At 46.6% G+C, this 15,710-nt stretch overlaps 1 protein-coding gene across 2 annotated transcripts in view; it reads left to right on the top strand.

Annotated features, from left to right (window-relative positions):
• The window catches only part of bcar3 (BCAR3 adaptor protein, NSP family member), a 183,468-nt gene that overhangs the window by 78,519 nt on the left and 89,239 nt on the right, over positions 1-15,710 (top strand). The window contains exons 1-2 of one of the 2 annotated variants that reach the window (XM_080195244.1): positions 7,995-8,219; positions 11,881-12,196. In XM_080195244.1, coding sequence (XP_080051370.1) covers positions 11,889-12,196 — 308 coding nt within the window. In that variant the 5' untranslated portion in view covers positions 7,995-8,219; positions 11,881-11,888. Of the gene's footprint in view, positions 1-7,994; positions 8,220-11,880; positions 12,197-15,710 lie in introns of those variants that run through there. The other variant, XM_080195243.1, reaches the window with a different exon arrangement.

The following is a 15,710-nucleotide window of genomic DNA, read 5'->3' as shown; positions in this document are numbered from 1 at the left end:
TTATTAGTGGCACAAGTAGGCTTACATTAACACTGCGATTAAGTTACTGTGAAAATCCCTGAGTCACCACACTCCAGCGCCTGTTTGGGTACACGGAGGGAGAATTTAGCACGGCCAATACACCTAACCCTCGCGTCTTTCAGACTGTGGGAGGAAACCGGAGCACCCGGAGGAAACCCACACAGACACGGGGAGAATGTGCAGACTCCACACAGACAGTGACCCAAGCCCAGAATTGAACCCGGGTCCCTGGCACTGTGAGGCAGCAGTGCTAATCACTGTGCCACCCGTAAGGATCACAGCTTGCATTTCATCAGGCAGTAAATGGAGGATGGTGACGAATTTCTGCAGGCAGTTAAATTCGAGAAGGATTTTCCACGGTCCCTTCTGGTTGATAAGACTCAAAGGCCTTTGTGAAGTGGAAGAAGACCATGACTAGAGGTGGCTGCTGCTCTCTGCACTTTTCTTGGGCTTGTCTTGCTGTGAAGATCATGTTCACTGTGCCTCCTGATAGATGGAATCTGCATTGCGACTCTGCTAGGAGCTCTTCAGGCATGGGGAGAAGATGATTGAGAAGGGCTTGAAGGCTCTGAAAGGCGCTATATAAATGTAAATTGCATTGATTGTTCTTGATGACTTTTCCCAGTTCATCAATTTGTGTCTATTTAGATTTAGAGCAGTTTCAGTGTGATGGTGAAAACACTCAGAGCACAAAGAGCTCGGTGTAAAACACTCGCCATCCACCTCCAGAATGTTCCTGGTGCACCAAAATGGAATTCTAGTTTCCTGCATCAAGTTTCCTGTTCACTTTGTGCTGAATTACAGACAGTTTGATGCCGTGGATTAGTCGGGTATTGGGCTGGAACTGTCCAAGTTCATTTCACAAAGGACTGCTCTGGTTTCAAGCTGTCATGACGGCCTCAACCAGGATCTTGGATTCACGTCACGATATTTGTAACCCCCATGACTTGCCTGGGCTTGCAACATCTCTCCTACTGTCTTGTCTTTAACCTATGCTTAATGCTCTCTCCACTCACATTGTCTGCACCTTTAAGACTTGATCAGCTGGAAAGACTCGCATTCTAATCAGTATTCTGTAAACTGAGTGTGTGCCTTTTATATGCCCTGTCTGTGATCAGCACTCCCTACTCACCTAACGAAGGAGCAGCGCTCCGAAAGCTAGTGGCGTTTACTACCAAATAAACCTGTTGGACTTTAACCTGGTGTTGTGAGATTTCTTACTGTGTTCAAACTGTCAACCCCATAACGCACTGGATAGGTACTCTCATCGAGTTGTGTGTTCCAAGTTTTTCTCAGCAGCAATTAGGGATGGACAATAAATGCCAGACTGGCCACCGACACTACATCCCGTGTAAGAATAAATAAACTCCAGAAAATTGAGTGCTATCATTTTGAGTGCAGTGCCAGGGGAGTATGTGGCGCTGGGGGAGTGCGCGGTGCCAGGGGAGCGTGCGATGCCGAGGGAGTGCGCGGTGCCAGGGGAGCGTGCGATGCCGAGGGAGTGCGCGGTGCCAGGGGAGCGTGCGATGCCGAGGGAGTGCGCGGTGCCAGGGGAGCGTGCGATGCCGAGGGAGTGCGCGGTGCCAGGGGAGCGTGCGACGCCGAGGGAGTGCGCGACACAGCTGGCAATACCAGATTTTGGATGAAAAGAAATAGAGGAGAATATAGATCTGGTAGGAGGCATCTCCCATTTAAGATGAAGTTGAACAAAATTGATTTCTCTGAGGATGGTGAGTCCCTGGATCTCTCTGGAGAACGGTGGAGGCAGATTCATTAAATAATAAACTGTTGACCCACAAGGAAGACATAGGGGCAGCGGTAATTTGAAATTGAGGTCACAGGTACATCTGCCATAAGCTTATTCATAGAATAGAATCCCTATCGTGCAGAAGGAGGCCATTCAGCCCATCAAGTCTGCACCAACAATCCCACCCAGGCCGTATTCCTGTAACCCCTCATATATTTACACTGCTAATCCTCCTGATACGAAGAGGCAATTTAGCATGGTCCATCAACCTAACCTGCACATCTTTGGAGTTTCGGAGGAAACTGGAGCACCTGGAGAAAACCCATGCAGATACGGGGATATTGTGCAAACTCCGCATAGACAGTGACCGGAGGCTGAAGTTGAACCCAAGTCTCTGGTGCTGTGAAGCAACAGTTGCTAGTCTTATGGAATGGAAGAGTAGGCTTGAGGGGTCGAATGGCCTCTTCTGTTTCTAATTCGTATTTATGTTTGCAGATGTGAAACTTGGTGTCAACAAGACTCCAACATTGGTGGGGGGGGGGGGGGGGGGGGGGGGGGGGGGCGCGCATATTGTGGCACGGAAATGCCTGAAAAATGTCCGACTAGAATATTTAAGTCACGATGTGGAGATGCCGACATTGGATTGGGGTGAGCACAGTAAGAAGTTTCACAACACCGGGTTAAAGTCCAACAGGTTTATTTGGAATTATGAGTTATCATGTGGTTACATGTTTGTGAATCCACCTTTCCAGTCATTAGATAAAGGAACAGCGCTCCAAAAACTCATGATTCTAAATAAACCCGTTATATTTAATCTAGTGTTGTGAGACTTCTTACTGGACAATTTAAACAAGTGCCATTTGACCTCAAGTGGACAATGGTGAGGCGTTTCCACAGTATCTCTGATGAAGTTTCCACGGCAGATTCTTAACCATTTGCTGAGAGACCATTTTGCCTCGGTTTGATATCAGTCGCTAACCGCCCCCGAGCTGTACTGCAGAGTGTAACACGTAGCCGGTGCTCCACTGAACTTGTGTTTTATCTTCACCCTCCAAATATCCCATCCCTATAGGCCTCCTCCTCCTTCCTGCAATCATCTAGTGTTGAAATCAAGACTCCAACACTAATTATTGATTTTTTTTCTCAGACCTCGGAAGGTGTGGAAATGCCTCCCTCCCTTGGCCTCCAATCCTCCCACAGCCTTCAGGCTGTTTGAAACCAGAGCTTGGCATCACCTCATCACTAAGCACCTATTGACATCACCTCTTTATTTACTCCCACCTATATTTCCTGCTGTCGTTTTATCACCAGTAAAATACGCCCAGAAAAGCTACAGAATTCCTCCTGGCCTCCCAGTGGATTGGGAAAATGTATTGGACGTACGGTAGCACAGTGGTTAGCACTGCTGCTTCACAGCTCCAGGCACCTGGGTTCGATTCCCAGCTGGGGTCACCGTCTGTTTGGAGTTTGCACATTCTCCCCATGTCTGCGTGGGTTTCCTCCGGGCGCTCCGGTTTCCTCCCACAGTCCACAGATGTACGGGTTAGGTGCATTGGCTATGTTGAGTTGCCCTGAAGGGGCCCGAGATGTGTAAACCGGCTTGGGTCACTGTCTGTGTGGAGTTTGCATGTTCTCTCCATGTCTGCGTGGGTTTCCTCCAGGTGCTCTGGTTTCCTCCCCATTCTGAAAGAACAGACGCTGGACTGTGGCGACTGGGGGAATTTCACAGTAACTTCATTGCAATGTTAATGTAAGCCTGACTTGTGACGAATAAATAAATTTTAAAAATAGTGCCCAAGATCTCTTAGCAAAGAAAGGAATGTAAGTGTTAAATGAAGTGCTGACAGATCTGCCAGACTCCTGGATTTTCAGCCTCCTCTCCAGTTTCCCTTTAGGGTTTGAATTCCAATCCTGACAAGTTAGGGGTGACCAGGGGTTCATCCTGGAGTGTCTGCCAGACTGATTATCGCAACCTGCAGCCTTCACCAAGTGTTTGGAAATCCTACTGTCTGGTCTCTGTTTCCACGCTGGACATTTTATGGATTTCTACGTAACACCTAAACACCTGGGGGTCAGGTTGGGGGGCTGGATTTTACATCTGTAAATTCATAGAAATCATAGAAACCCTACAGTGCAGAAGGAGGCCATTCGGCTCATCCAGTCTGCACTGACAACAATCCCACCGAGGCCCTATTCCGGTAACCCCACACATTTATCCTGCTAATCCTCCAAAACTAAGGGGTAATTTAGCATGGCCAGTCCACCTAACCAGCTTTGGACTGTGGGGGGAAACTGGAGCCCCCGGAGGAAACCTACGCAGACCCGGGGAGAACGTGCAAACTCCACACAGACAGCGATGCAAGCTGGGAATCGAACCCAGATCCCTGGCCCTGTGCTAATCACTGTGCCACCGTGCCACCCCAAATTGGATGCCTCCTCCTCGCACGATGATATCTTGTCGGCAATATGTTCAAGAGCATTACTTGTTGAATCCGCCAATATCAATATCCTGGGGGGTGGTTACCATTGACCAGAAACTGAACCAAACTAGCCATATAAATACTCTGGCTGCCGGAGCAGGTCAGAGGCTAGGAATTTTGTGGTGAGTAACTCTCTCCTGACCCCCACAAAGCCTGTCCATCATCTACAAGGCATAAGCCAGGAGTGTGATGGAACACTCTGCATTTGCCTGGATGGGTGCAGCTCCAACAGCACTCAAGAAGCTTGACACCATCTAGAACAAAGCAGCCCGCTAGATTGCTACCCCTTCCACAAACATTCACTCCACCAACGGCACAGACTGGCAGCCGTGTGTACCATCTATAAGATGTGCTGCAGGAACTCACCAACGCTCCGTAGGCAGCACCTTCCAAACTCGCAACCTCTACCATCTAGAAGGACAAGGGCAGCAGATACCAGGGAACACCACCACCTGGAGGTTCCTCTCTAAGTCACTCACCAACCTGACATGGAAAGATATTCCCGTTTCTTCACTGTTACTGGGTCAAAATCCAGGAACGCCCTCCCTAACAGCATTGTGGGTACACCTACACAGGGATTGCAGCGGTTCAAGAAGGCAGCTCAGCATCACCTTCTGAAGGGCAACTGCAGATGCGCAATAAGTATTGGCCTAGCCAGCGATGCTCACATCTTGTAAATGAATTTTAAAAAAAGGAACTATCAGAATAACTTACCAATAAAGGACGATGAGTAGGTGCCGCCCTCGGCAGCCATTTTGATATGATGAATTAACAAGCTATGGAGCTAGTTAATGACTCAAGTGTCTGCAATGTTTTGTTGCCAGCTGCACTTTTCAGGCCAGGTGAGAGAAAATTGGGAATGTTTAAACAGCGATAAAGAGGCCGGACAAATAGGCCAACAATCCAGGATTGGCCTGGAGTCCCCACGGATTGAAGATTAACCTCCAGGACACTGCTGTGTGTGACCCTGGGTGGGATTGTGGTCAGTACAGACTCGATGAGCCGAATGGCCTCCTTCTGCACTGTAGTGATTCTATGATTACACCATTGCCTCCCCTTGAGTGGTGAAGTGCTGTAACTGATACTCTTTTCAGTGCAGTCATTTCCCTATTTGCTCCGTCGGAAACAGTGCACAGTGTCTAGAATGGTGCTCTGTTGGAATGGTGTGATTGACTGGGGAAAATGGATGTCAATTCACTGTGTCTCCAAGGCTCTGGGCCTTGTTTGGTTCTGGCTCCCTTTGCACCACATTTGAGTGAATCACTGATCACAACTCGTGACAGCAGCAGTTACCGCTCGCCTCTCCACCCTCCTTTTCCACATCCCTCATCCCCAAGAGCAAACAGGTCATCAACAGGGTCTGCCTCTTCCGGCTGTTTATCAGCAGTGACCGTCAAGGTGCGCTGTTATTCAGTGATTGTCATGTTCAAGGTATCATGTGCCCCCATTGGGTCCTGCGCAGGGACACAGAGGGCAGTTGGAATCAAGTTGCTGCTGTAACTCTGGTTGACAAACCCATTCCAGACTGGGAATGGAACCGGGGGTTTTCCTGAACTGCGTGACTCAGTGTTTCACTGGGTAATGGCTTCTCATGGTAAACCTTCAGGAGGCAGGAATTGCTGCTGATGAGAGTGAGGTTAGACTAAATCATTGCACGCTGTGTGAGTTGATTAGCCTTGAGCTGTGCTGTATCATTCAATGGTTCCGGATGACTTTACATCATTGGTTTGTATTGTCAGCCTAACTTGGCACAGTGCCCCCTATTTCTATTTTTTTTTAATGTTCTCATTCATTAGTGATCAAAATACAAATAACAGAGGGAGAAACACTTTCTACAATGTGAATCCACAATGGAAAGCAGTTAACATTGAGGGAGGCAGTGACACAGTGGTAATCTCACTGGACTAGTAAGTCAGAGTCCTCGCTAGTACTCTGTAAGAAGTCTCACAACACCCAGGTTAAAGTCCAACAGGTTTATTTGGTAGTAAATGCCACAAGCTTTCGGGGCTCTGTCCCTTCATCAGGTGAGTGGAGAGTTCTGATCAGAAACAGAGTTCTGATCTTGTAAAGTCACACACAGTTTATAGAATGCTGATTAGAATGGGAGTCTTTACAGCTAATCACAACTCTGTTTCTGATCAGACTCTCCACTCACATGACAAAGGGGCAGAGCCCCGAAAGCTTGTGGCATTTACTACCAAATAAACCCGTTGGACTTTAACCTGGTGTTGTGAGACTTCTTACTTCTTACTTTGTCCCAGTCCAACCTCCCACCATGGCAATTGGCAGAGTTTTAATTGCATTAATGAATTTGGAATATAAAGTTTATTTATTAGTCACAAGTAGGCTTACGTTAACACTGCAACGAAGTTACTGTGAAAATCCCCTGGTCGCCACACTCTGGAGCCTGTTCGGGTACATTGAGGGAGAACTTAGCATAGCCAGTTCACCTAACCAGCATGTCTTTGGACTGTAGGAGGAAACTGCAGCCCCTGGAGCAAAACCCACGCAGACACGGGGAGAATGTGCACACTCCACATGAACAGTGACCCAAATCAGGAATTGAACCCGGGTCCCTGGAGCTGTGAGGTAGCAATGCTAACCACTGTTCCACCATGCCACCCCCAAACTAGTCTCAGGATCATGACAACTATCATTGATTTTTGTAAAACTCTTCTGACTCACTAACATCCTTTAGGGAAGGAAATCTGCCATCCTTACCTAGTCTGACCTACATATGACTCCAGACCCACAGCAATGTGGTTGACTCTGCAATGGCCAAGCAAGCCATAAGATATAAGATCTAGGAGCAGAATTAGGCCACTCGGCCCATCGAGTCTGCTTTGTCATTCAATCATGGCTGATATTTTCCTCATCCCCATTTTCCTGCTTTTTCCCCATAACCCCTCAGTTCAAGGTCAGTTGGGGATGGGCAACAAATGCTGGCATTGCAGACGCCGCCCATATCCCCTGGAAGAATAAGTAAATGTTGGAAGGAAGCCCAATGAGTCCATGCCAACTCGCAATACAGTCTGTCTCATTTCCCTGCTCTGACCCTTTCATTAATTTGCCTTTATATAGGAGAGGTGATGTCCTAGTGGTATTATCGCTAGACCATTAATCCAGAAACTCAGCTAATTTTCTGGGGGCCCAAATTCGAATCCTGCCACGGCAGGTGTTGGAATTTGAATTTGCTTAAAAAAAAAATCTGGAATTAAGAATCTACGGATGACCCTGAAACTATTGTCAATTGTCGGAAAAACCCATCCGGTTCACAAATGCTCTTCAGGGAAGGAAATCTGCCTTCCTTACCTGGTCTGGCCTGGATGTGGGTCCAGAGCCACAGCAATGTGGTTGACTCTCAACTGCCCTCCAAGGGCAACTAGGGATGGGCAATAAATGCTGGCCCAGCCAGTGACACCCATGACTTATGAATAAATAAAACAAAGCTAAATTACATTTGTGGCCCCTCTTTAGAAGTGTGTGTTTGGTAGGGAAGGGGGTGCACCCTGTAGGTGTCAATCTTACTTAGTTTAATCGTTATTGGTTTTACTAGGACAGGCAGGGCCCTAATTGCTTGTGGAATGGTGTGGTGAGGATTGCTCAGTGACATGTCAATAAATTTACAGTGATTGCTGGTCAGATGTGCAGCTCTGACTGGTTTCCTCACTCTCCAAACTGGGGTGTGGCTGGGAAGCAGCAGATCAGACACCAGAGCAGTGCCTCCTGGAAGTTTTTGCCCTGCTCCAGCAGCAGCAACTTTGGGTCTGTGACTGTGGAGAGGGAGGGCGAGATGGAGGGATGCTTCATAAAAGAAGGAAGCTAAACTTCATAAATAATTCCTCAGTGCTTTGATGTGTAATCTGACAGAAAGCCTCGGGCTCAGCACACACAGCTTTGGTTGTGCGAGAGACACTGGAATCAGTGTGTGGAATTCCATTGAAAGAAAAAGCCCTCACCGTTTATTGGAGGTAGGTCGATATTGATTCTTAAGTTAGCTGCTGTTGAAAGCTCCTGTTAACTTTGTATCCCGCAGTGTCTTTGCCCATGAAGATCCCATCTGTTTTCTCTTTGGACAGTTCAGTGAAAGCACGTTGTGCAGGAGCTGTGAGCTCTAGAGAGAAAATAGCTTAAAAGCTGCTTCCATAAAGCACAAATGCATTCATTTTGAGTGATGCCATTTCCCTGTTAGATATTGTGTTCCAGCTACTATTTTCTACTGTGTATCTTCATATGACCATGATTTACGGATTTAACTTGCAGACGCTCTGAAGCTTTGTAAAATCTTGTGTTGTCGCTGCTTCTGACCTCGGCATTCGGTTAAAGATAAAAGTGATTGTCAGCGACTTATCATGAGGTGCCCTATAATGATAATTGTTAGCCGCATCCTTTATCCTGGTGAAAGTCACAGGGGTCCACATTAACGTCCTGTGAATGTGGCTGGCTAAGTGAATGGTCAAATAGCTCGCAAAGCAGCCAGGATTTGAATGTCGGTCCATGTGAAATGCTTAAATGTGTGTGATCTGCGTTTACTGGTGGCACAGTGGTTAGCACTGCTGCCTCACAGCGCCAGGGACCTGGGTTCGATTCCCGGCTTGGGTCACCGTCTGTGCGGAGTCTGCCTGTTCTCCCCGTGTCTGCGTGGGTTTCCTCCGGATGCTCCCGTTTCTTCCCAAAGTCTGAAAGACGTGCTGGTTAGATGCATTGGCTGTGCTAACTTTACGAGACTATCTGCGTTATCTTACACACAAAATACCACGCAGGCTTTGGGAAAGATTTAAGATCAGGGAAATTAGATGGATAGACTAACACAGTCATTAGCACTGCTGCCTCACAGCATCAGGGACCGCGATTCACTTCCCAGTTTGGGTCATTATGTGTGCAGAGTCTGCACGTCCTTACAGTGTCTGCATAGAATTCCTCCCACAGTCCAAAAGATGTCCTGGTTAGGGTGCATTAGCCATGCTAAATTCTCCCTCAGTGTGCCCCAACAGGAGCTGGAGTGTGGTGACTAGGGGATTTTCACAGTAACTTCATTGCAGTGTTAATGTAAGCCTACTTGGGACACGTAAATAAACTTTAAACTTCTGCTGTCTCACTTGCACTGTCACCTCAGCAGTTACCTAGACAGTACTGCTGGGAATATCTCAAACACTCAGCCTTGGGGGAACACTGCACTTAAATCAACAGGGTGTCATAGTTACCAACCCGACCGTTTAATGCTTTCTTTCAGTGGATAAGGGGACCGACTTGACTGCTTATGGACTGTTGTACGAAAGCATAGGTGATTTTGTTTTAAATGTACTGTTGGTGAACACACACTGTGTATCTGTAGAAACCTCCTGGAGGAGCTGGTTTTAGAAATGAAAGTCTTTGCGGGAGTGCAGAGTTTGGGAGACATTTTTCTGCAGTTAAGTATGAAAAGGCAGCAGCGTAGGATGCAGTGTGACACTATAGAAAACATTGTTCCCCTCAGCATTGTCCTGCGCAGAATGAATTGCCTTTTTGTAATGGTTCTTTGTGTGGGTTGAAGAGCCCTAGAGTCTGAAGTTCGGCCTGAGCTCTTAAAAATGGTGACAGTTTCGGCTAAGCTTATCTGGGATTTGCTTTAAGTCGTAGTGAAGGTTTGACCTTTTTCTCATCTGTATTGGCAAAATATTTGCTTCAGAACTTCAAATAGCAAAAAAAAAGTGTGAATGCACTCTGATGTTGATTAGGTTAGCAAACTAGATGCAAATTTGGTATCGATCGAATGTGAACAAAGTGTCATGAGGCAAAGACTTGTCTAAAGGCATCCTGTAGTGTAGGACAGATATAAGTGGTTAGATAATGTAAACAAAAGTTAATATCAAGAATGTGTTTTGTTTTAAGAACAGGTTAGTTTGCTACATGAAGTGGCCCCAAAATGATTCTGTTTGCTCGCCTAGAAATTGGGCAGCACACTGGTTAGCACTGCCGCCTCACAGCACCAGGGACCCGGGTTCGATTCCTGGCTTGGGTCACCGCCTGTGTGGAGCCTGCATGTCCTCCCCGTGTCTGCATGGGTTTCCTCCCACCGACCGAAAGGCGCGCTGGTTAGGTGCATTGGCCGTACTAAATTCTCCCTCAGTGTTCCCGAACAGGTGACGGAGTGTGGCGACTGGAGGATTTTCACAGTAATTTCATTGCAGTGTTAATATAACACAAACGTGATATTTTTATTTTTTCTCTGCAAGTGAGCGAGGGATAGTCAGCAAACTTTTGTGCACTAGGAGGCCATCAGAAGCATTAACTAGTAGAAGAGGAATCTGGACATTGTGAAGATAATGCATACAGCTTTCTTGCTCATAATATTCTTTCAGTGTGTCATACCTATGGAATTTGTGATACTAATAAATAACCTTGAGATTCTTGACTCTGGTTGTGGTTGGATTCTGGGGGGTCCTTTTACCTCATCCAATCCAGTTTCATGATTCTAACAGCAGAATCAGTGTTGTCCAATTCTATCACTGGAATAGCTGAGCCAAACGTAACAGTGTCAACTTCTGGGAGAAAATTCCAGGGCAATTCCGACATCCTGAGAATCCGACCAGTGCACATAGTGCAATAAAAACTGCTGAAGAAACCTGGAGATCTGCTTTGGGATTGGTCAGTGCTGAGTGGGGGGGTTGTTTACTGCGCTGTTGGATGTGGGACTACTTAGCTCTGCAATTCAGGAAGATCCCAGCTTAGGTTTGGTCTGTGCTCAGATTTCCAATCCCACTTTTGTTTATTCATGGCACATGGGCACCACTGGCCAGCATTTATTGCCCATTCCTAGTTGCCCGAGGGCAGATGAGAGCCAACCACAATGCTGTGGCTCTGGAGTCGCAGGTATCCTTCCCTAAAGGACGTTAGTGAACCAGATGAACAATTGACAATGGTTTCATGGTCATCAGTAGATTCTTAATTCCAGATATTTCTATTGAATTCGCCATCTGCTGTGATGGGATTCGAACCCAGGTCCCCAGAACATGAGTTGAGTTTCTGAATTAATAGTCCATAGATAATGCTACTAGACTCTCCGTTTCCCATAACTGACACGCTCCAATATCTTCACAACGATCAATCAACTAGAATATTCAAAGAATTGAAACGAGCACAATTTTGTTTATTTGCCTCTCTGATTCTTTCTGTAGCATCTGGAATTTAATAGCTGGAGCTGCCAAGATAATCCAGCCAAATTGGCGAAGCTCCCAGCAACCCTTCTGTTGAGATGCTCACGTCAATGTTGACAAATTGGACAAGGTGTCAAAGGTCAAACTATCCATGGGGCTTCGATTGGGGAAAGGGAGCAAAGTATAAAGAAATGTTTTTTTTACAAGATGTCTGCACTGGATGGCTAGAACAGTAGCACAAAGAAAGCTTTCTTATTGTGGCCTAACCCCCAAAGACCCAGACCAGCAGAGTAAGACTGAACGATCTCCGTCGTATCAGTTCTTTCTGGAGCCTCTTTGGTCAGATTTTCAGAAATTGTCAGATCTTTTGGAACGACTAAATGATCAATAGTCGAGGGAGCTGTTAGTCACTAATGGACTATAATTAGCATGAAATCTTAATAGCAACGATTAAGTGCCACCCAGTTATTAATGGTATCTGTCTCTCTAAATGCAGAGCTGAAGATGATGGCCGCGGGAAACTTTGCAAGTTTACCTCGCAAGACGCAAACCAGCCGCAGGAGCGTGCGCACGTATTCGATGGAAACACTCGATCTTGGAGATCCTCTCGCCAGTCAGCATTCCAGCTCGCTCCAAAGTATTTCCATTCACAGCACGCTGCCAAGGAAGAAAAACGGGATGATACCCGGTGGCATGTACAGTCCCACGGAATTTCAGCCCCAGTCTTTGCCAACCCGATTGCGCAAGGCATCTTTTCCTTATGAGATCATCGAGGAGAATCCATTACAAGAGTTTGCGGAGTTTCATTGCAGGTATCTGATCGTGGCGTTTGGTTAAAAGTCAGTAATCTCGGGGTGGGTGGGGACCTTGAGATAAGGCTGGCACTCTGACTGAATATGTTTCAAGGTGTTCCATCCTTAAAATTCTACAGTCAGACACTAGACTCTGTGGTCATAAACTCTTTAGTAATTTATTAATCTATAACTTTGCCAATCTACGCAGAACCTTTCCAGGAACTGGGGGTAATTGCATTACTCATCCACTGATACGCCATTATAACCAGGTTATTAAAGTCATTAACTTATTTCCTTTTCATATCTTCCTGATGGAAAGCACCCAATATAAAACTTGGGCCGTTCTTTTTATTCTTTCTTGGGTGCTGATGGAAAGACCAACATTTGTTGCCAATTCCTAATTGCCCTTGAACTGAGTGGCTCGCAAGGCCATCTCAGAGGACAGTCGAGAGTCAACCACATTGCTGTGGCTCTGGAGTCACATGTAGGCCAGACCAGGTAAGGATGGGAGATTTCCTTCCCTAAAGAACATTACAAACAAGATAGGGTTTTATGACAATTGACAGTTTCATGGTCACCATTACTGAAACTAGCCTTTTACCCACATTTGTTAATGGGATGTAAATCCCACCAGCTGCCATGGTGGGATTTGAACCCATATCACCAGCGCATGATCCTGGGGCACTGAATTACTAGCTCAGAGACATTACCACAATGGCACCATCTTAAGAGTTGATTTAATTCAGCTTTAAAAGAGGGTGAGTTGTAAGAATGAATTTGTAATGGTCGCTGCTGCAAAGGTGGGTGTGCTGAGATGGGGATAGAACTGGATGATTCTGTAACACCTTCCCTCTGTGTCCCCATGACTGAATAACCTTCCACACTCACTGTCTGGATGCACACAAGGTGCAGTGAGGTGTGGCAGCAGTGTGGTTGGTGTACCTCAATGGCAGGCTCTGCCTTTAGGAGAGGCACTGTGGTTAGCACCACTGCCTCACCGCGCCAGGGACCCAGATTCAATTCTGACCTTGGGTCACAGTCTGTATGGAGTTTGCACATTCTCCCTGTGTCTGTGCGGGTTTCCTCCGGGTACTCCGATTTCCAAACATGCATGGGTTAGTTTGATTGACTGTGCTAAATTGACCCTAGTGTCAGGGGAATAGCAGGGTAAGTATGCAGCCTCTCATTAGAACCAGCTTGTTAATAAAAGGTTCAACCAATTTAGATTTGGCAGGAACAAAAGCCTTCAGAGGGCTGAGGAATGAACCTAGATGATTTGCCATCGAGATAAAACAGAAACTGATTACGTATGCACTATAACCTGCTTCACAAAGTTGTTCTGAGGCAGTGTTATAGCTTGGAAATCCCTTAGCGCCTTGGGAGGTCTGAAAGGTTCATCGTTTAATAAAGCCTCGGGGGTATCATGGTCAGTGCAGATTCAATGGGCCAAATGGCCTCCTTCTGCACTGTAAGGATTCTGAGATTAAAAGTAACAATATTATTTTTGTTTTCTTGGGCTTCCTGTTTATCATAACCTTCTAATCGTGCGCCTTCAGTGTGAACACACTGAATGCTTGCCTCTGCTTCAGCTTATCAGTAGCTAAACCTTGGCTAAGATGTTTACAAATGTTTACACTTATCCCTGGCAGGTTCTTGCAGGTTTATCCGACAGGCTGAGTTTTGTGCAAGATCTATTTGGAAAATCTTGTCTGCCGTGTTTATGTGGAAAGTGCGTTTAAGAACTGCATGATAAAGACCAATAAAAATACGCAGCCAAGGCTAACATCTTATCAAATATTTCCACTTTGTACCTGTCCCATTCTGTGACCCACTGACTCTGCCCATTCTCTGGTCACTCCCGCCCGCTGTGTGTTCTACCCTCCTTCCTATCGTTCTAGTGGTTCACTCGTTGAGTGATGACTCCACGTTAGCACTCGCGATACTGGGTCAGAAAGTCATGGGTTCGAATCTCACTCCAGCGTCTTGCGCACTGTGACACCCCAGCAGAGTGTTGAATGAACACCATGCTGCCTGCACACACAGCCCACAGGTGGGCATTGGAGATCCAATAACAACACTACTTCCACAAGGAACAGGGGGAAATGAATGCAAGTTAATTTGCTCTCCTTTTTCTTTCACGTTCCTCCCATTGAGAGTTAAAACCATCCCTTCATTTTCCACACAACCAAAATACAAAGAACAGGAAACAGGCCCTTTGGCCCTACAAGCCCACGCAGTGCCCATTTTAACACTCAGTGAGTGCCTCATTCAAGTCTTTCGTTGACGTTTTTGCCTACCTCTAGTTGGACTCCACAATAAAGGGGGTGCAAATTTAGGGAATTATGTGTGCCAGATTAAGGGAGAACCAATTCAGGGACAATTATGCATTTCAGGGAATATAATGCATTTGAGAGGAAGCAGGATAAACACACGAGGCAGAAAGATCTAGAAGGTTCAGCTGATAGGGAGAAAGGGTGAGAGAAGACTCATGTGGAGCTTAAACACTAGCATTGAGTAGTGGGGCCGTATGGCCTGATTTTGCTGTGGATTCCATGTAATAGCATTGTTGGCTGGGACAAGAATGTCAACTGTACCACTTCCTGTTCCAGGATGAGTTCCTTATTTATACCTTTTGGTGGTTGGGTGAATCACTGTAGCAGCATACAGCTTTGAACTACCCTGCGAGAGCTCTGAAATTCATTCCATTTACACAACGCAGCCTATTTCACAGCATGGATGACCAAGAGTAGTCATGATGTGGATGTGCTGGCGTTGGACTGGGGTAAACACAGTAAAAAGTCTGACAACACCAGGTTTTATTTGATAAATCGGTTGGACTAAAACCTGGTGTTGTCAGACTTTTTACTGTGTTGACCAAGAGTAGACAGCCCTGCATTGATGATGCCATTCCAGTGCCAGTGTGGGAGGGGTACCTCCTTCAGTGACACTCAGGTGCACCGTTGCCGCGCAATTTAATTATGAATTCTCATGACCATGAGGTCTTAGAATGGTTACATGTTGAAGTGGCTATTGGGCCAAGTATGTCTCCACCTGCTCCCACTCAGGAGACAGGGTGGTGTCATACAGCTTGGGTTACTGGTGAGTTCAAACTGCGATATGTAGACCTTGAGGTGCACTCCACCCCCCCCCCCCCCACCCCACACACACACGCACACAGGAGCATCCCCAGCTCCTCTACCTGCCAACATCACATCTAAATGAATCCCCCACCCCTTGGTGTAGATTGGCCCTGGCACAAATTGGAATGGGCATAGTGCCAACCTGTGCCAGGGCACTGCTTGGCCACACCCCTTGCCCCGGGGTCTATACTTACCTTTACTTACCCGGGAAAACCCCCAGACAGTTCCTGTCAAATTCCACTTTCTGCAGTATTTGCCTTCACTTTGGGTCATTGGATCAACTGGGCAATGTAAAGGCAAAATGAGCCTGGTGAGGAACTAATTCGTCAGGGAGCCAACACAGGCTGGATGGGCTGAATGGCCAGCTTGGGTCTGATCCTGGTGGCCAGGTT

Source organism: Carcharhinus amblyrhynchos, chromosome 9 (assembly GCF_965287045.1).
Source record: "Carcharhinus amblyrhynchos chromosome 9, sCarAmb.v2.hapA, whole genome shotgun sequence".
NCBI classification, from domain to species: domain Eukaryota; kingdom Metazoa; phylum Chordata; class Chondrichthyes; order Carcharhiniformes; family Carcharhinidae; genus Carcharhinus; species Carcharhinus amblyrhynchos.
The sequence above is the reverse complement of the archived record's forward strand: the minus strand, read 5'-3'. Positions and strand labels throughout refer to the sequence as shown.